At 45.7% G+C, this 22,223-nt stretch overlaps 1 protein-coding gene across 2 annotated transcripts in view; it reads left to right on the top strand.

The window, feature by feature from the left end:
- The window catches only part of gys2 (glycogen synthase 2), a 45,452-nt gene that overhangs the window by 13,267 nt on the left and 9,962 nt on the right, over positions 1–22,223 (top strand). For both annotated transcript variants that reach the window (XM_032504869.1, XM_032504868.1), the window contains exons 5-8: positions 1,191–1,335; positions 19,785–19,902; positions 21,105–21,225; positions 21,390–21,496. In XM_032504869.1, coding sequence (XP_032360760.1) covers positions 1,191–1,335; positions 19,785–19,902; positions 21,105–21,225; positions 21,390–21,496 — 491 coding nt within the window. The remainder of the gene's footprint in view (positions 1–1,190; positions 1,336–19,784; positions 19,903–21,104; positions 21,226–21,389; positions 21,497–22,223) is intronic.

Raw genomic sequence — 22,223 nt, 5'->3', positions numbered from 1 at the left:
CTCTTCAGGGAGAAACCTTGGACAGACCCAGGCTCTTGGTAGGCGGTGTCTAACGATGCCAGTTGGGGGTGTGATGAACAGTGGCAATAATAGTCACAATAAAATCAATGGAACTATGACTAGAATTAGTTCATGGTGTAGCTGAGCACTGCCAGGCATCACAGGATGTAGTAGGACATAGCAGGGCGTAGCAGGACTGTGGCGGCAGCTGCAACCGTGATTTAGGTGCCACCCTAATCCAAGGAATACTGCTTGGCAACAGAAAACATAAGGGCTCCGGGAATAAGCTCCCCAGAGCTAAGTTAGTAACAAGCATTTCTGGGACATGGATGCACACAAATGGAAAGAGAGCTCAGTGTGTCAAAGGAAGGAAGTCCCCTGGCAGTCTAAAACTTTAAAAATAAAAAAATGGGTTGATAGATGAGTCAGACAAAAAGGGGTGCCGTGTCTGCAGTTATACTCCTTCCCCCACCGGTTGATGCCCTTCTCATCTCCGTGCATGCTGTAACTCTGTCTGACGCCCCGAGCATTAGCTTAGCCCAGCAAAGATCCTGCAGGTAACCGGTTCCAACTAACTACTGCTCCCAATAAGTGATAAAATAACGTTAACATGTTCCTTTTTACATGTTGTGATTTTTATAGTCACAGGGTGTAGAAATAACAAGATCACATGAGACACAGCCATATTCTAACCGCATACTAACTGGGAACTATATTCTCAGAAAGACTATAAATCCAGGGAACGGTTAAAAATAAAGGACAACTGGACTTGGTTAAAGGTGCTCTGAAGATGTTTCGTCTCTCATTCAAGAGACTTCTGTTGTTTTGTCTTAACAATAGAGAAACCCAGCTATTTAACCTATGTGGGTTTAACCATTTGTTAGTGTCTGTGAAAATGTACACTGAAAAATGTCATGTTCATTCTTTCGGTGCTTCACTATGTTTTTATATTCAAAACTGAACCTGAAAGGTTAGAGAATCTTTAAAATAATCCCTCCTTACACTGTGTGTGTGTGTGTGTGTGTGTGTGTGTGTGTGTGTGTGTGTGTGTGTGTGTGTGTGTGTGTGTGTGTGTGTGTGTGTGTGTGTGTGTGTGTGTGGTGTGTGTGTGTGTGTGTGTGTGTGTGTGGTGTGTGTGTGTGTGTGTGTGTGTGTGTGTGTGTGTGTGTGTGTGTGTGTGTGTGTTGCAGTTTAACGTGGACAAAGAGGCGGGTGAGAGGCAGATCTACCATCGTTACTGCCTGGAGAGAGCAGCAGCCCACTGTGCTCATGTCTTCACCACAGTTTCCCAGATCACGGCTGTGGAAGCCAGCCACATCCTGCACAGGATGCCAGGTGGGGAAGCCTTCGGAGGCTGCCTTCGTAGACAGATTGCGTCACTCCGATGCAACAGTGGCTGTCCCATTTAATTTTAAAGGCTCCTTCAAATGCGGTCCACAAATGCGGCAGCCCTATACAGAATTCAGAGGACCCAGTATTATTTTCGGCATTTAATCAGAAGCACAGGCAAACACAAACACTAACAACCACTATTTTTCTTTTTTTTGGTACAATTTTTGTCTTCTATTTCACTATTAAATTCACTTCTGAGAATGTTTTAGGCGAGAAATTAACTGTAAGCTTGCTTTCCATATATGTGACAGTCTAATTATCTAAAGTTCAGTAAAAAGATTCAAGCGAGTTAGCTGGTGAAAGTATGTTTCTATCCAACGGCTGAAAAGCAAAAATAAACCTGTGCGTAATGATGTCACATGCAATTTGTGGTCAAATTGGTATTTTTAATTGATTTGAGACATGTTAAGGTGCTTCCATTCAATATCGCAATGAATCGCACAACCATCATGCTGATATTTGCGAACAAAGCTTTGCAAGACAAAATGAATCGCGCCATCAACCTACAAATGATTCATATTGTACAAGTTGTAGTGCTTATGTGCCAGCTGATAACGACATATCAAACTATAATAAGAATAATACAAATTATTGCCCCATCCCTTGACAGAGATAAGCCATGGCCCTCAGGTTCCAACTGAGAAGCGTATTACAATTGCACTCTACAAACTGGCTACATAGGCAGAGTACAGAGTAGTAGTAAAATAATGTCAATGTTGTGTTCAATTAGTGAGGTGATTGATTCTGTGAAGAAACAGCTGTCACTTTTGGCCCATATTTAAGGAAGGAAGGATGCAAATGTTGTGCATGCTGGTGTAAAGTTTAGAAGTGGAGTTAATTTATATTTGGAAAGTTGTAAGTCTCAGAAGTTAATGTAATTTATATTTGAGTTGATTTATTAGAAATGTATTTACAGTGTTTAGTCAGTTAATCATTTACATAATTATGTTACACAATTATTAGTTACATATTTACATGTTTATATATTTAACAGTTTGACTATTCTGTTGAATCGGCCTCTCTGATTTCCTCACGTTAACCTCGGTTTAAATTCTTGCTTCTGATTGGTTAGTGCAGTCACGTGGAAGATGGGGGAACAAGGAAGTGTTGTTGTGCGGTGTGTTCAGTAAAAATAACTCCATCTCGCTGTTTACTCCCACAAAGAGTGAACCACCACCACTTATTGAACCCTCAAGTTACATTTGGTGGCAGCGTGGTGCTATTTTGGTGGTCTTTGCACATTTGGTGAGTTTTACACCTACGAACTGTGGATGTTGTCACTTTTTGTGCCATCTGGATTTTATACTCATTGAGTGTAGCGGATTAGCTAAAAAGTAGTTTGGAGATATTAAGGGACTTTTTTTTTCTACTTTACGTGCTTTTTGTGATTTTTGGACTGGACATTTTGTCACCATGTCGGCTGATGAAAATGATGCTGTGCTGCAGACTCCTCCCTCGGAACAACGGCAACATGCTGTCTCCAGTGCCCTGAAAATTGATCTTCTACTTGCTTTTAAAGGAGATGGGACTGAATCATTCACAAGTTGGTCTCGACGATTTGAAGTGGAAGTGCAGGCTATGAGTTCAACTGATGCAGATCTTCCTACAGTGATGGCCTCCGTCCTCCCTACTTGTCTGGCAGATGCTGCATTTCTGTATTGGGACAGCCTCCCTTCTTTGATCCAGAGGGACTATGATTTGGTGAAGGAGAAACTCAGGGACATTTAAGGACCAAGGTACTCCCTGTCATTCCTCCTAGACACATGTGAATACTCAACCGCGTAACCAAGTGAAAGTTTGGATGTGTACGGTGCGGACATCACTCGTCTTGTACAAGAAGTCTTTCCCAACTATGACAGCAATGCATTAGTGGGTAAGAAATTTGGCCACTTTGTTGCTGGCTTGGACCCAAATCTTCAGTCAAAAGTCCATGAGGTAGGTGCTGAGGATCTTGAGGGAGCCCTGTGTATCGCCAGCCGCTGTAAGAGAGCATGTGCAGCGCTCCAACAAACAACTGTAGGGTCTCTACACACTCAGTCTTCTGAGCAGGTCGCTGTGGTTTGTTCTAAATCTACTGATGACAAGCGTCTGCATGCAGTTGAGCTGCTGACTCTTACTGTCAATAGCTTACAAAGTGAAGTACACCTGTTATGTGAAAAACACAGTTACCTGGCTCAGCATGTGGACTCCAAACCTGAAAGGTTATCCTCCAACAATGCACGATACAGTGCACATAGTGTCTCTCCACAACCCTACCATGACACACAGCACTGCAGAGACAACTGCTTCCCTGAGCAGCATCATGGTTGTGATACAGGGCCCCGCTATGAACGTTGTCCTCCTTCCCCTGTAGCTCAGAGGGACCGTCAGCGGCATCGCTCTCCCTCACGTCAGTCCTATCAGTACTCCAGGTATGATCGCCATGACAACGAGGACACAAACAGATTCAGCCGCAACCCTAGTCCTGCTCCGCAGAGAAACAGGGATACAAGTCCACACACTAGGGGCAGTGTTTGCTTCCAGTCTCCTGAAAGATATCCACACTCTGTCTCCACCTGGCAGGGAAACTTCCGTTAGCTGCTGTTGAGGGGCAAACATCACCTACTGTCTCACAGCCCCGTAAGGATTCCCCCAAGTTCATGCCTGACAAGAATGACTCACAACCTGATGATTCGGTCTCTTCTACAATCTTGGCTATTATTGAGGGCATTGAATTGTACACTTTAATTGACTCTGGTTCATTGTGAGCAAAGATTTTCGTAAAGGCTCACCCGGCAATGAGGAAACGCCCCATGACACCCTCCTCGCTCAGTCAATGGACAGTGCCTGGACATTTTAGGCAAGTTAACAATTAGGATCAGACTTGGACATCAGGTATGGCAACAGGACTTTGAAATTCTCAGAGGTGCTTGCCTGCCAGTGATTCTTGGTTTCAATTTTCTGCTGCAACACCATGCCCTCCTGGACATCAAAACCAAAATGCTGCAATTTTGTGACCTTGAAAATTCCTCTCCTGCCCAAAGGACAACGAAGTGGCCGCCTGCTGTAATGTGTCTGTGCTAGTGCCCACTAAGATTCCAGCTATGAGTGAAACCCTCATCACAGACACACCTGCTTCTCCCATGCCTACTGACTACTATGGTGTTCTCATGCCCAACACATCGTGTGACATCATTGTGGCACATTCTCTCAGTGAGGTTCAAAATTGCACAACTGTTGTTCAACTCTTAAATCCCTCCAGAGATGACGTTGAGCTTCATTCAGGTCAACACCTGGGTGAATTTCATTCGGCTTCATCTGTTGACATCAAATCAGGTGAAGGGTGATGTTGTGCAGTCTCCCTCTTACATGATTTGGCTCCACCTGTCCAGATAAAGTTCAATCTCTGAGATCACTACTTCCGAAATACTCGGTACAGTATTCAGTAAACAGTCAGAGGACAGAGGTCCCACAAACATCATCAGGCATCAAATCCGCACTGGTGATACCGCACGAATTAAACAGAGAGCCTACAGGGTGACACCAGAACATGGAACTGAAATACAGACTCAAGTTGAAAGCCTGTTAGAAGCAGATGTCATTGAAGAAAGCTACCGTCCCTGGGCTGCGCCAGTTATTGTTGTGCGCAAGAAAAATTGCACATATATACCAAAAACTCAATGCAGTGACAATCAAGGATCCCACCCACTTCTGAGAGTCAACAACGCACTGGATGCTTTGTCGGGCTCGGCCTCTTTCTCCACAATGGACCTGCAACACGGCTATTGGCAAGTTGAGCTGGATGAGGACGATTGTGAAAAGACAGCATTCACAACAGGAAGTGGCCTTTACCACATTAAAGTGATGCCAATGGGTTTCACCAATGCTCCAGCCACATGCCAGCGCTTGATGGAAATGCTTCAAGGCCTGCTTAGTGTATTTGGATTATGTCCTCATCTACAGCCACTCTTTCAGTGAACATCTCCAGCACCTGGAAGAAATTCCCTCCAGATTCCAGTCAAGTGGCCTGAAGCTGAATCCCTCAAAATGCTGTTTTGCCAGAGATCAGGTACAATTTCTGGGCCATCTTGTCTCAAAAGACGGCATTCAGCCAGACTTGCGAAATATGAAAAGTGTTCAAGACTGGCCTGTTCCACGGTCAGCTACAGAAGTAAGAGCATTTCTTGGACTTTGTTCATATTACCGCAAGTTCATCAGAAGCTTTGCACATCACAGTATCCCCCTACATGCCCTCACAGAAAAGAATGCACCTTTTCAATGTCAGGATGCATTCAATTACCTGAAACACGCACTCACAAACCTTCCGGTGGTTGCATTCCCTAACTTCACTGTGCCATTCTCCCTCTATACAGATGCTTCAGGCTCTGCTATTGGTGTGCTTGCTCAGAGACAAGGGAATCAAGAAAAAGTGATTGCTTATGCCAGTCATGTCCTTACAAAAGAAGAAAGAAAATGGTCAACATATGACAGAGAACTCTGGGCCATTGTCTAGGCCGTGCGACATTTCCACCACTACTTTTACAAACAGCCCTTTGTTATATTCACTGACCACAAACCTCTCCTTGGTCTCAGGAAAATACCAATTGACAATGACCAAACTGGTCATCATGCATGCTGGGCTCTTGAACTTAATCCTTTTAAATGGACTGTAATTCACAAGGAGGGCCACAGTCACCTCAATGCAGATGCAATGTCACGTCGCCCTGCTGACATCAGGCCAACAGAGCAGAGCACCTCCTCCAGTGCTCATGGTAATACACACTCTTACAAGAGACATTCTATTCAAAGTCCTATAAGTCTGTCTAGTCCTGTCAGTTCTGTACATCACAGTCTCTGTAGTACGGATACAGAGCTGGTTTGCTGTAACCTGACTGGACAACAGCCTCCTCCAGCCTCCTCGCAGTGTATTTCACAGTCTGTCTCTGCCACATTTGTGCTTCAGCTCCCTGAAGACGACTTCAAAAAGGAACAACAGCAAGACTCCATACTGTCAGAGGTCATTAGCTGGAAAGTTGAATGACAGAAACCACCTTACTGGTGCATGAAAAAACGCAGACTTGCTGAGAAGGCACTTGGGCACGAGTTCCACAGACTTACCTTTCATAATGATGTACTCTGCTGTACAGTTTTCGACCCATCCACAAAATCAGTGCTCTATCAAATGATTGTCCCTCATGCTTTGAAAGACACTGTTCTGCAGATGCTGCATGGAAATCCAGTAACTGGTCATTTATCTGCTGATAAAGTCCTGAAACATGCTCAGCAACTGTTCTACCGGCCCTGTATGTCACGTGACATCAAGATGTGGTGCAAGCAATGTACCAATTGTGACGCAAGATGGAGTTCCTTACTTCATCAGAGAGCTCCAGTGAAAACAATTGTTGTTACGGAGCCATTCCAAAAGGTTGCAGCGGACATACTTGAGCTCCCCCTCACAATTCGTGCAAATAGGTAGGTGCTTGTGGTCAAAGATTATTTCTCCAAGTATGTCAACCTCTATGCCATTCCAGATCAGTGCTCCAATAACAGTTGCAAAATGTCTGTTTGGACACTTCATCTGTGAAGATGGTATCCCTGAGATGCTTCACACCAATCAGGGACGTCAGTTTGAGTCTGACCTGGTGAAACATCTGTGTGAACTGCTGGGCGTGCAGAAAACACGTACCAGCCCATATCATCCTCAGAGTGATGGCATGATTGAAGGTTCAACAGAACACTTACCGATCAGTTAGCCAAGACACTTCTTCAACATCCTGGTGACTTGGATGACTGCTTCAACCAAGTTGCTTTGGCTTACAATACCAACCCTCACTCAACAATAGGTTTCACACCATTCTTCCTCACACATGGTCATGAAGCCAGGATGCCTGCCAACATGCTGTTCCCTAACAATACACCATCTTAATCTACTACAGCTTCTCCTGCTGACTATGTTGCCCAATTGATGCAGAAACTTCAGTTCGCTTTCAGTTCTGCTGTATGGAACAGAGATCATGCCCACAATCAGCAGAAACGACAGTATGACAAGAGTGTTAAGCACACTCCCTATGCTCCTGAAGACCTTGTCTGGTTAAATGATCCCACTACAAAAAATGAAACTCGCTCCTTAGACTTAGACTTGGACTTCTCTTTATTGATCCTTTGGGATGACTCCCGCAGGAAATTGAAAGAAAAATTCCTCACTGGAAAGATAGGATTCACTACCTCCTGGATCAGTCTGATAAGTCCCAGATTGTCCACTACAATTGTCTCAGAACCTACAATGCTCCTGTGCCAGATCATGGACATAAGACAGATGCATGTGACTCTTTGCAACCTCAACTCCCTTGTTTGACTGCATTGTCAGGTGCTTTGCCCTGTAAGCCTTCAAAGTTGGGAGCCACTCACGAACCCTCACGTTACCTCGTTTATAGTGCATTTTACACTGAAATACTCAGCAAAATGGGTCGTTCCAGACATTGCTCTGAGGAACAGCGGACTTTGATTAAAAAGTTGATTGGATAGGGGAAAACATATAAAGTGCAGAAAATGATAGGCTGCTCAGCCAAAATGATTTCAAATGCCTTGAAATGGCATCCAAAGCCTTAACAACGTGGGAAAAAACAGTCAACTACCATTCGAATGGATGGAAGAATAGCCAAAATGCCAAAGGCTCAATCAATGATCAGCTCCAGAAAAATCAAAGAAGACTTAAAGTTACCCGTGAGTACTGTCACAATCACAAGAAGGCTATTTGAAGCCAAGCTGTCAGCTAGAGGCCCCCTCAAAGTCCCATTGCTGGAAAAAAGACATGTACTGAAAAGGTTGAATGCCAAAGGACACATTACAACATAGACACAGACATAGGGCGGCTGTGGCTCAGTGGTAGAGCGGTTGTCTGCCAATCAGAAGGTTGGTGGTTCGATCCCCGCCCCTGCAGTCATTGTCGAAGTGTCCTTGGGCAAGACACTGAACCCCGAGTTGCCCCCGGTGCTGTGCATCGGAGTGTGAATGTGTGTGAGTGTTTATCTGATGAGCAGGTGGCACCTTGTACGGCAGCCCCGGCCACAGTGTATGAATGTGTGTGAATGGTGAATGTTTCCTGTAGATGTAAAAGCGCTTTGAGCAGTTGTTAAGACTGGAAAAGCGCTATATAAATACAGCACATTTACATTTACATTTACATTTACATTGACTGACCAAAGGAGAAATGGAGCAACATTCTGTGGACTGATGAGAGCAAAATTGTTCTTTTTGGGTCTAGGGGCCGCAGACAGTTTGTCCGATGACCCCCATGCACTGAATTCAAGCCACAGTACACTATGACGACAGTAAAGCATGGTGGAGCAAAAATCATGTTATGGGGATGTTTCTCATACTGTGGTGTTGGGCCTATTCATCGCATACCAGGGATCATGGCTCAGTTTCAATACATCAAAATACTTGAGGTCATGTTGCCTTATGCTGAAGAGGAAATTCCTTTTGAAATGGGTCTTTCAAAAAGACAATGACCCAAAACACACCAGTAAGTAGGGATGAGCGAGTACAGCATTATCTGTATCTGTTTACCACATGAATTATCTGTATCCGTATCCGTACTCGGACTGGGCGGGGGCTAACCCGGAAGTGGTCAGATGCAACCCGGAAGTGGGTCGGGTTGTCTTGAAATGGGCGGTATGCTTTAACCGGTATGTTATTTTGAGCATGCAATTGATATGGGTTGATCATAAATTGTTATATTTATTGCTGATTAGAAAACTATTTCCGTGACAGTATCAGCATTGAGCTTCAGATCAATGGTGTTGTTATGGTAACAAACAAACTATATAGGCCTACAGTATATATCAAGTTTTGCAACAATAAATACAACAATGTGGTTGCAATTATTAAGTAAATTGTAATGAACAAGAATTTTCATACTCAATAATGTAACTTTCTTTTTTATTTTCACAGGTATGTGTGTGTGTGTGTGTGTCTATGAGAGAGAGAGAGAGAGAGAGAGAGAGAGAGGGGGTTGGAATGTGTTTGTGTGTATCTTAATTTGTAATATTTATTTATACCGCAACTGCCTTTTATTTTTCACTCAAAAAAAAAATAACTGGTTAGAGCCAGCAGGCAGTTTAAAAAAAAAACTCAGACGGCAGAGATGCAACCCAAGTCGCATTCTACCAACACAATGTCTGAACAATCCCCACGGTTACCAGAAGTCTTCTGGTTACTAGGTACTACTTTGAACCGAAGTATAAAACAAACCTGAAGCTGAAGAAACCCTAAATGTTAACGGAAAAGCCCCGCAGACCTGAGAAGAGAGATGTTCACTTCTCCGTGTCCTGAGCGTGTGTTAGGGGTGGGCGGATCGTTCTAAATATCGATAGTATCGATGCCAACGCTGGTATTGGTATTTGATCGATACAACTGTAATTGAATCGATATTTTAATTTAGATATCTCTCCTCTACGTTCACTATACTTTGCTTGTGTCTTCCACCTTCCTGAGCAAACGCCGCTTTCACATCTTGGCCCACATTGCTCCTCCTCCCCCTCCTGCTCCTCTGCTGTGATTCGTTGTTGTGTCGTCACGTGACTCACTGACACAACGCGCAGAGGAGCAGCGACTCGCTGTATTCATTCTACAGTGCCTAATAACTAATAATTTTGTGCACTTCAATACATTAATAAAAAAATATTGCCTAAAGAATTGATCATCATTCACCTCAGAAATAATGAAATGCTCTCCCCTACACAAAAGTATTTTTTTAAGTAAAAAGTATTGTATTGGTATCGGTATCGGCAATACGGACCCTATATGTATTTGGTATCGGATTGATACCAAATTTTGCAGTATCGCCCACCACTAGCGTGTGTGAGAACAGCCGGTGGGACACAACAACAGGAGGAATCTTTGTGTATAGGGAGGGGCGCTGGGACTAGCCTATCACAGAATAGTGTAGGGGAGGGGCGCTGGGACTAGCCTATCACAGAATAGTGTAAGGGAGAGGCGCTGGGACTAGCCTATCACAGAACGGAGACACAGTCAGTGGAGACTTATTCAATCCGAGCACAGATATTGACCCGCATTACTCGTATAATACTTTTACTCGGCAAAAGTGCTTTATCCGTACCGGATACTCGTTTCAGCCGGGTACTCGGCTCATCCCCACCAGTAAGCAAGCAAAGTCTTGGTGCCAGCCCAATCCCATAGAACACATGTGGGGTTACATAAAAAATTCTGTTTTTGGGGCAAACCCCAGTAATGCAGAGGAATTGTGGGATGTATTTCAATCATCCTGGGCTGGAATACCTGTTCACAGGTGCCAGAAGTTGGTTGACTCCATGCAACACAGATGTGAAGCAGTTCTCAGAAATAATGGTTACGCAACTAATTAGTGCAGTGATTTAAAGTAAAGCAAACCCTTGAGACATTTTTCAGTTTATACAGTAAATGTTTGAGTTTAAATGTAAAGAAAAATTAAAAATACTGCTATTTTATTGGAACAGCATAATATTCCTTTTTCTTTACTTTTTGTAAAGGTAGAACACAAACTTGATAAATGTTGTTTAGAGTTCCCAATGCATTAAAATTATGGAATTAAAAGCTATTCTAAGGATTTTGAGCATAATTCACTTTTTTAAACATAGCTATTATTCTGAACACAACTGGTGTATATACTTTGAGTGGATGAGGCGCATCAGATCTTGCTGTGTAAGTCCAGAGTGCACATGGTGCCACAGGTGAATAGACAGGAGTCACAGCCTGCCATTAGGCCCCCTGCTGAAGGCTACAGATCGTGGTTTGAAAAAGGTTCTGCAGACCAGACCATCTCATTTTGGAGACTGCTTGGTTTAGCTTTTGTGGGCTTAGAAGGCTGCGGCTGAGGTAGACTTTGAAGGCTGTGGCCTCCGAAAGCTGCAGCCCCAGAATTGGGATATAGCTTTTATGTGTTTTGTTGTGAGGTTACAATCTGGAGGGTCTCTGTTTCTTTTTTCTTCTCACCTATGGAGATAAGCGGTAATTGCGGGGTGTTTTTGGATCTAATTCCCAGAGAAGCAAGCAAGTCTGTTATGTTTGCTCCGCCTGACATCTCTGGCAGACCAACCCCTGCTGGGTGATGGAAAACGCCTCAATAACAGTGCATGTCATTTCCCCCAGGAATTTCGCCAGAGACACCCAGTTTGTAACATTGCAAATGCAAGGGCTCTCATCAGCGGGTGATATACTCAGACCCAATTGTGTTACCTGATTTGGCAATAGATAGTGACTGACCGGACATCCATTTCAATGAAAATCTTCATGATTAAAACTTTAAGGATGGTAATATCATCAGTTAGTCTATACATCCTACTATAATTATTCAGTAGATACAGTAATAGTATTGATTAGGAGAAAACCTTGAGATGAATCATGTCATATCAAGGGGGTCCTTAAATCAGCCAGACTAACATGAAAGTTTATGAAAAGTTATGGTCCCCAGAGGATAAACCAGAGATTCTCGCTGACCCCCTTTCTTGTCCTCCAGCACCACCATGAGGACAAACACACAATTATATAATTGCCCATTACTATTGAGAAGATTGCGCTGGGGACAGATGCTTGTTACCATAAGCCCATAGAAACAACTTATTCAATTCAAGTGGATCCAATTTGATACACATTATGTACCACCACAAATTTGCATTTTCCTTTCAGGTGATAAGGCTCTATAAGTTGAAAGTTAGATTCATGCCAGAAGATTCCTCCATTATTATTTCCATGCAATATTCTCAATGGTTGGACCGACCATAGCTCATTCCCACCACTGTTTATGACAACGGTTATGACCGGGTCTTTAGTGGTCAAACAATTGGCCAGCCACTGTCAGCCAACCTTGTGGGGGAGTATAAATAATGTGGACTTTGTGGGTCTCCTGGTCTCAATAGTCATGGTCCCCAGGTGGGACCGGGCCTGTACCGAGTATTCTTCTCGGTCAGTTCTTCCTCTGGCTCCTTTTTCTTCTGCTTTTCTGTGAATAGATAATTTCGGGGGAAAGCAATCTTTTGTACAAATCTAGTATGCACCATATGTGGGAGCAGGCATGGATCTTTACGCATACTAACTATTAACACAGTGGTTCTTAACCTTGTTGGAGGTACTGACCCCCACCAGTTTCATATGCGCGTTCACCGAACCCTTCTGATGATGGCCAAGCGGGGCGTGTCATCACGAATCATATGAGTCGGGTGTGTGTCTTGACCTCTGCCGAACCCCTGAGACTGACTCACCGAACCCCTGGGGTTCGATCGAACCCAGGTTAAGAACCACTGTATTAACATCACTCAGGTATGCTATCTGCATTCATGGCCCAGCATCCACCCAGTTCAGTTTAGCATTTTCACATATCTTGGTTAGTTTGCCTTTGATACGCCCATTTGCGCTCCCCGCCATCACATGAGATTGTGGATGGCGCACACACCCTTGTCTTTGTCTGATTCCTAGCTTCTGATAAATGCCTCCAATCATTGATTTATCTACAAACGCTCTCTCTTATGATGCTTGGAATCCCAAATCAATCACTTTTTCATCGTCAATTCAATATATTTAGAGTTTGACCTTATTACTAACATGTGCCTATTGTCTGGAATTTAATTAGTTTTTTTTTATATGCACCTCCCTATTATTGTTAGGTCTGCTGCTGGTAGCGCTCTGTCTCTGCTTTCTTCTTCCCCTTGATCTGTCCTTCATTGCAGGAGTGAAGCCTGGTGTGCGGGAGTCAGGGTTCCAGCTGCAGCTCATCTACTCTAATCACCTCTGCTTCAAATACCTGGTCAACTTACCACTCTTCATCAGATCATAGTCAAGACGACCACTTCCGTGAACCTGACTCCTGCTGCCACTTCACTCCTGCTATCCACCACTCCCGCTCTCCACACTGGATCTCTGGATCATTGGACATGGACCCTCAGAAACGCAGTACAACACACGCTCTGTACCCCAGATTCCCATTGGATTTTGGACTTGGCAATTCCCTGTTGCATCCCCTAACTTGGACATTGGAATAAACCTGTTAAACTATAATTTTTTCTCTGCGTTGTCTGCATTTAAGTTCAACCTAGTTCCACACGTAACAGTCTGATCTGACCTCAACATGAACCCAGCAGACAATAACATTGAGACCACACCTGACATCACTCAGATACGGACTGCCCTAGCCACTCAAGGTTCCATCCATCCATCTTCATCCGCTTATCCGGTATCGGGGGCAGAAGCTCCAGTAGGGGACCCCAAACTTCCCTTTCCCGAGCCACATCAACCACCTCCGACTGGGGGATCCCGAGGCATTCCCGGACCAGGTTGGAGATAAATCTCTCCACCTAGTCCTGGGTTTCCCCCGAGGCCTCCTCCCAGCTGGACGTGCCTGGAACACCTCCCTAGGGAGGCACCCAGGAGGCAGCCTTACCAGATGCCAAAACCACCTCAACTTGCTCCTTTCGACGCAAAGGATCAGCGGCTCTACTCCGAGCTTCTCTCGGATGACTGAGCTTCTCACCCTATCTCTAAGGGAGATGCCAGCCACCCTCCTGAGGAAACCCATTTCGGCCGCTTGTACCCTGGATCTCGTTCTTTTGGTCATGACCCAGCCTTCATGACCATAGGTGAGGGTAGAAACAAAAATTGCCCGGTAGATCGAAAGCTTTGCCTTCCGGCTCAGCTCCCTTTTTGTCACAATGGTGCGATAAATGGCATGTAATACCACACCTGCTGCTCCAATTCTCCAACCAATCTCTTGCACCATAGTCCCCTCACTCACGAACAAGACCACAAGGTATTTAAACTCCTTCACTTGGGGTAAGGACTCACTCCCTACCTGAAGAAAGCACTCCATTGGTTTCCTGCTAAGAACCATGGCCTCAGATTTAGAGGTGCTGATCCTCATCCCAGCCGCTTCACACTCGGCTGCAAACCAATCCAGTGAGTGCTGAAGGTCACAGACCGATGACGCCATCAGGACCACATCATCGGCAAAAAGCAGAGATGAGATCCGGAGCCCACCGTACTGCAACCCCTCCCCGCTCCGACTATGCCTCGATATCCTGTCCATAAATATTACAAACAGGATTGGTGACAAAGCGCAGCCCTAGCGGAGGCCAACCCTCACCTGGAACGAGTCCGACTTACTACCGAGAACCCGGACACACCTCTCGCTTTGGTCATACAGAGATTGGATGGCCCTGAGAAGGGACCCCCCTCACCCCATACTCCCGCAGCACCTCCCACAGTTTCTCCTGGGGGACCCAGTCATACGCCTTCTCCAGATCCACAAAACACATGTAGACTGGTTGGGCCCCTTTTTAAAGAGGGGAACCACCACCCCAGTCTGCCACTCCTTAGGCATGTCAACCAAGACAGCCCCTCTACACCCAGAGCTTTCAGCATTTCTAGACATATCATCAATCCCCTGGGCTTTGCCACTGTGGAGTTGTTTGACTACCTCAGCGACCTCCACCAGGGAACTTGACGACAATCCCCCATCACCCTCCATCTCTGCCTCCACCACAGAGAACGTGTCAGCTGGATTTAGGAGTTTCTCAAAGTGCTCCTTCCACCGCTCTTTTACCTCCCCAGTTGAGGACAACAACGTCCTTGGATGATTCCCCGCTTCCCCCTCCTGAGGTGGCGAACGGTTTTCCAGAAGTACCTTGGTGCCGACCAAAAGTCCTTCTCCATGTCTTCGCCGACCTTCTCCCACACCCGCTGCTTTGCCTCTGTTATGGCAGAGGCTGCAGCCCTTCGGGCCGTCGGTACCTTGCAACTGCCTCCAGAGTCCTCCGGGATAACATATCCCAGAAAGACTCCTTCAGTTGGACGCCTTCCCTGACCACCAGTGTCCACCAGGGTGTTCGTGGGTTAGCCCCCTTGAGGCACCTAAGACCCTTAGACCACAGCTCCCCGCCGCAACTTCAGCAATGGAAACTTTGGACATTATCCACTCAGGTTCAATGCCCCCAGCCTCCACAGGGATGCACGAAAAGCTCCGCCGGAGGTGCTAGTTGAAAGTCCGTCGGACAGGGGCCTCCTCCAGATGTTCCCAATCTACCCGCACTACGTGTTTGGGCTTACCAGATCTGTCCAGAGTCCTCCCCATCTCCTGACCCATCTCCCCAACAGATGGTGATCAGTTGATAGCTCCGCCCCTCTCTTCCCCCGAGTGTCCAAAACATACGGCCTCAGATCAGATGAAACGGTTATAATAATAATAATAATAATCATTGATCTTCGGCCTAGGGTGCACTGGTACCAAGTGCACTTATGAGCATCCCTATGTTCGAACATGGTGTTTGTTATGGACAATCCATGACTAGCACAGAAGTCCAACAAGACAACCATTCTGGTTCAGATCAAGGAGGCCGTTCCTCCCAATCACGCCTCTCCAAGTATCTCCATCATTGCCCACGTGTGCATTGAAGTCCCCCAGCAGAACGATGGACTCCCCTACTGGAGCCCCATACAGGACTCCATTCAAGGTCTCCAAGAAGGCCAAATATTCCAAACTGTTGTTTGGTGCATATGCACAAACAGTCAGAGTTTTCCCCCCCATCACCCGCAGGCATAGGGAGGCGACCCTCTCGTCCACCGGGGTAAATTCCACTGCAGCTGTGCTCAGCCGTGGTCTTGTGAGTATCCCCACACCCGCCTCACACCCTGGACAACTCCGGAGTAGGACAGAGTCCAACCCCTATCCAGGAGTACTGTTCCAGAACCGAAACTGTGCGTAGAGGTAAGCCCCACCTGATCAAACTGGTAACGCTCCACCTCCCGCACAAGTTCCGGCACGGGTTTGGTCCATCAAGGCCCCTGACCTTCGCTTCCGCCCATGTGGCAGCACACCCAACCCCCCCGATTCCTCCCACAGGTAGTGGGCCCATGGGACACTGTTTGTATTCTGCTCAAACCCCTGTCAGTACAGAACCTCAAACCCCACCGGAGTCCGTGGATCTCTCTGCTCTTCCTGAAATATATCATGACCTGGCATTTATTTTCTGCAAACACAAAGCCTTCCTCCTCACCGGCTATATGACTGGGCCATTGATCTCCAGCCTGTCACCCCTTATCTCAACAGTCATCTGTACAATCTCTCCCGCCCTGATACTGAGGCGATGGAGGTTTACATTCGGGACTCTCTGGCAATCGTCCATCTTCATCACCAGTAGGAGCGGGATTCTTTATTGTTAATTGATAAGACCCTCAGACCCTGTATTGATTATCGTGGTCTTAACAACATCACTATCGAAAACAAAAACTCTCTGCCATTAATCACTTCTGCTTTTTCCCTTCTACACAGCGCTTCTGTCTTCCATAAACTGGACCTACAAAACGCATACCATCTGGTACATATCCGGAAAGGATATGAATGAAAGACAGCCTTTAACACACCCTTGGGACATTTTGAATATCTGGTGATGCCGTTTGGATTGTCCAATGCACCCACAGTGTTCCAGGCACTGATTAATGATATCCTTTGTGACATGCTTGATCGTTTTGTTTTTGTTTATCTGGATGACATCCTGATATATTCCAGATCTCTTGAAGATCATGAGCTACATGTGCGCCAGGTTTTGCAACGTGTGCCGGAGAACAAACTGTGAAAATGGAGAAATGAGAGTTTCATGTTTCTAACACCTCTTTTTTGGGGTACATAATAGCGCTGGGGGACCTACGGATGGATCCACCCAAAGTCTCTGCAGTCAAGGAATGGCCAGCTCCCTCTACCCATAAACGGCTGCAGCAATTCCTGGGGTTTGCCAACTTTTATAGGTGGTTCATCAAAAACTACAGCAGGATTGCTGCGCCCCTCACCGTTCTTGTCTCCACCTCTCAGTCCTTTAAGTGGACTGATGCAGCTGAATCAACATTTGAGAAGCTGAAGCACTGCTTCGCTTCCGCGCCCATTCTGGTGCAGCCCGACCCCACTCGCCAGTTTGTCGTGGAGGTGGACGCATCTGACAATGAGATACATCCTTGTGCTTTTCTGTCTCGTAAACCTTCTCAGGCGGAGCAAAACTACGATGTTGGAAATAGGGAGTTGCTCGCTGTGAAGCTGGCCCTTGAGGAGTAGCAGCATTGGTTGGAGGGGGCGGAACATTTCTTCATCATTTGGACTGATAACAAGAATCTTGCTTAAATCTAGTCAGTGAAGCAGCTGATTTCCCGTCAGGCCAGGTGGGCCCTATTTGTTTTGGATGATTTAATTTTTCCCTGTCTTATTGGCCTGGGTCATGCAAAGTTAAGCCTGATGCCCTGTCTCGTGTTCATTCAGCTCTAGAGACCGGTTGCAATCCTGAGCCCATTTGGCCCTCCACCTGCCACGTTGCAGCCATTACCTGTGATATTGAGAGGGTATTTAGACAGGCCCGAACCCATCAAGCTGACCCAGATAATGGTCCTCCTATTTGTTTTTTCCTGAGTCTGCTCTCAGGTTCTGCAGTGGGCTCACTCTTCCTGCCCTCACCTGTCATCCTGGAGTGACCCGTACCTTGGATTTTCTGCGTCGGCATTCTGGTGGCCCAGGATGGAAGTAGAGCTTTCATTGCTGCTTGTCCGGTATGTGCACGCTGTAAGAACTCTACCCAGCCCAGCACTGGTCTGCTCCGACCTCTGCCGATACCCAGCCGTCCTTGGGTCCCACATCGCTTTGGATTTCGTCACTGGACTTCCCCCCTCCTCACGAAACTCTGTCATACTAATTACTCTGATAATTGATCGATTCTCCAAATTTGCTTATTTTTTGGCCCTACCCAAACTTCCCACTGCCAGAGAGACTGCTGACATCTTGATGGAACATGTGTTCCGCTCTCATGGTCTGCCTACAGACATTGTCACTGATGGGTCCCCAGTTTGTCTCCCAAGTTTAGAAAGCCTTTTCTATGGCTTTGGGCATTACTACCAGCCTGTTCTCTGAATATCATCCCCAAACCAATGGTCAAGCCGAAAGAGCAAACCAGGAGATGGAGATCGGTCTCCGTTGTGTCACTGGTGCCAGCCTTGTGTCATGGAGCAACATGCTTCCCTGGGTAGAATATGCCCATAACAACCTGACTAAAGCTTCCTCTGGTTTGTCCCCCTTTCAGTGTGCACTGGGCTATCACCCTCCTCTGTTTCTTTCCCAGGAGAGGGAACTGGCAGTACCCTCTGTGCAGTCTCACATGCACAGTTGTTTCAAGGTCTGGAGGAAGGCTAGGATAGCGCTGGCTTGTGCATCTTTCTACATGCAGAGGCAAGCCAACCGTCACCGTTCTGTCTCCCGTTTATGCACCTGGTCAAGGGGTATGGTTTAAATCACGTGATATCGCATTGAGAGTGAAGTCTAAGAAGATGGCACCCCGTTTTATCGGACCGTTTAAGATTTTGTCTGTCAACCCCTGTGCTGTGCGACTCCAGCTCCCTGCCTCTCTATGGGTTCATCCTACTTTTCATGTTTCCCAGATTAAGCCTGTGTCTGTGAGTTCTCTGTGCCCACCCTCTCATCCCCCTCCTCCACCTAGAGTCGTGGGTGGGGGTCCTGTCTACACTGTTTGGCGGCTGCCGGACGTTTGCCGTCAGGGCCGTGGGTTGCAGTACCTTGTTGACTGGGAGGGTTATGGTCCTGAGGGGCGCTCTTGGTTTCCCCAAAACTTCATTGTGGATCCTACGTTGGACCGTGATTTTCGTCTGCATCCTTTTGGGCCTGTTCGGCCGCCAGGTGGCGTTCGTTGGGGGGGGGGGGGGGGGGGGGGGTACTTTTAGGTCTGCTACTGGTAGCACTCTGTCTCCGCTCTCCTCCTCCCCTCTGTCCTTCATTGCAGGAGTGAAGCCTGGTGTGCAGGAGTCAGGGTTCCAGCTGCAGCTCATCTACTCTAATCACCTCTGCTTCAAATACCCGGTCAACCTATCACTCTTTGTCAGATCATAGTCAAGACGTCCACTTCTGTGAACCTGTCTCCTGCTGCCACTTCACTCCTGCTATCCACCACTCCTGCTCTCCACACTGGATCTCTGGATTATTGGACACAGACCCTCAGAAACACGGTACCACACACGCTCTGTACCCCGCATTCCCATTGAATTTTGGACTTGGCTTTTCCCTGTTGCCTCCCCCAACTTGGACATTGGATTAAACGTGTTAAACTATCATTTTGTCTCGTGTTGTCTGCATTTGGGTTCAACCTAGTTCCACACGTAACAATTATGGCATCTACATGTGTTTACATTCTTAATTTTGGTTATATTTCTTATCTCTTGTGCAATGGTCTAAACCATGAACATCGATAATCAAAGCAATTAAACAGATATACAATCTACAGGTGTAGACTAATTCTATGGAATTGTTATGTATTGTCTACATGACAATAAATGCTTGTAGCTGACACTAAATCTCTCCTATTGCTGTGTGGATGGTACAGATGTGGTGACCCCGAACGGGCTGAATGTGAAGAAGTTCTCGGCCATGCATGAGTTTCAAAACCTGCACTCCACCAGCAAGGCCCGCATCCAGGAGTTTGTCAGAGGACACTTCTATGGGTAGGTGGAGTTTATTAATGTAATTTTAATCCATCTTATGTAGAGGTAGCCCAGTGTTTTTATTTTACTCTCAATTTTAAATGTTTCATTACAGGGGAGGGTAATTCACATATTGTCTGAAACAATTTACTTTAGAAAATAAAGTCTTGACTGGGGATGCACTGATTCGATATTGATATTATGGATACAGATATAGGGTTGACCCAATTATCTGGATTGGGTATCGGTGACAATGGTGTCAATTGTTTGTATTTTTTTCACTCCACCCCTGTGGACTCCACAGATGCACTCATCTGAAAACAACACATGTGACATGGAATAGCTTACTGGCTGATAGAAGGCAGCTAAAGTCACAGGGTGATGTCCGCTTACCTATAACCTGCTGCTGCATTTTTCCAGACACCATGGCTACAGCTGGCGATGACGGAGAAACAACAAAACTGGAAAATACTCCTGCTAATGGATGTATAATAACGGCCACCTGCCGTAATGCTGTCACTAAAAATCCCTTGCGGCCCAAAAGGCACCTTTGTAAAAGAGACATCTGTAAAACTGTTGACAGGACACCTCGAACCACAAAAAAAGTTGATTACAACTATTTCTCGTATTAATTTTTCATCCATATATACTTATACATTGGAAAAACTTTTTTCAAGCCAAGAAAAGTGATTTTTTTTTTTTTTAAACTGTGACGTCACCACAATATAAAGTCTTTGGGCTGTCTGGGAACTCGCAGGCTGGATCAGTGGGAGAAACTCTACTGTGCATATTTAGTGGTCCGCACATCACAGAAGTAAACCCAGAAACTTATGAATGTGGCAAATGCATCATGCAATCAATTGTTATCGAACTGAATAGACGCCATTTTGGGATCAGGTATCTGTTAATATTTACACATCCATAACCTGAAGTCACCTGTCTTGCAAAAGTGGGTAATGTAAACAAACAGAAGCTATTGCGTGTGGGCTACGACAGGACTTCAGGTGCCCTTTGTTTCGTGGTGCCTTCAGGTTCAATTTTAATGATGTTGCCCTACACATCAAAGAATGGTCCCAGTCACTTCCACACAGTGAGGTATACAGCTTATTAATTAAACACTGGCATCAGATCAGCTTTTGAAGTCATTTTGGTGTATCCCTACTTGACTGAATAGTTGTCCCTTTAAACCTGATTGTAATTCTCAGTTTGTCTCCTTCTGGTAGTCATCTGGACTTTAACCTGGAGAAAACCCTTTTCTTTTTTATTGCTGGGCGCTATGAATTTTCCAACAAGGGAGCTGATATTTTCCTTGAATCACTGTCCAGACTCAACTACCTACTGCGGGTAAGGTCCTACAGGCACTCTGCTGTATGCTGTAGATGTGCAAAAATTGTTAAAAGAAAAGAATTTTGACATTGTAATAAAAAGGATGTGTATATTCTTCAGCTTGCATTCATGTCCAAAACCTTCATCCTATTCCCTTTTTTCTTTTCTCACTCTATCCACAGGTACACAGAAATGATATGACAGTGGTAGTTTTCTTCATCATGCCAGCTAAAACCAATAACTTCAATGTGGAGTCACTGAAGGGACAGGCAGTACGCAAGCAGCTCTGGTATGCCCTCATGTGGTTTATATAACAGTTCAACGTCAACATAAAGAGAGAACTTACAAAAACAAAGCATAACCTTGCTAATTTTAAATCTAAATCATATTAAGCAAACTGTACATGCATGCAATGATACTGTCACAATTTTCATACTGCATTACAATCTGGTCTCAGACAAATCATACATTAATGCAACCACTTCATAGTCCATAGTCCTCCCCACCCAACTTGTTAAAGCCTGTCTTCCCTCCCTTGTCCCCCTCATCTCTGCTATCATCCACTCCTCCCTTACCACTGGAACCGTCCCTACATCCTTCAAAACTGCTGCCATCACCCCTATTTTGAAAAAACCTGGTGCCGACCCATCCAACTTCAACAACTTCCGTCCTATTTCCAATCTTCCCTTCCTCTCCAAAATTCTTGAAAAAAACAGTTGCCTCTCAACCATTCTCACCTATCCCACAATAACCTGTATGAACAGTTCCAGTCCGGTTTCCGCCCCCATAGCACTGAAACAGCACTCATCAAAATCACCAACGACCTCCTCATGGCAGCTGATTCTGGACTCCTCACCATCCTCATCCTCCTCAAACCTGAGTGCAGCATTTGACCATCTGTCACACCACCCTCCTCAATGGCTATCTTCCATTGGCATCACCCACACTCCGTTAGATGGTTCACATCTTACCTCTCTGGTCGCACACAGTTCATTCAACTCAAGTCCTGTGAATCC

This window comes from Etheostoma spectabile, chromosome 23 (assembly GCF_008692095.1).
Source record: "Etheostoma spectabile isolate EspeVRDwgs_2016 chromosome 23, UIUC_Espe_1.0, whole genome shotgun sequence".
Lineage (NCBI taxonomy): Eukaryota > Metazoa > Chordata > Actinopteri > Perciformes > Percidae > Etheostoma > Etheostoma spectabile.
Note: the sequence above shows the minus strand (reverse complement) of the source record. Positions and strands in the feature narration are given on the sequence as shown.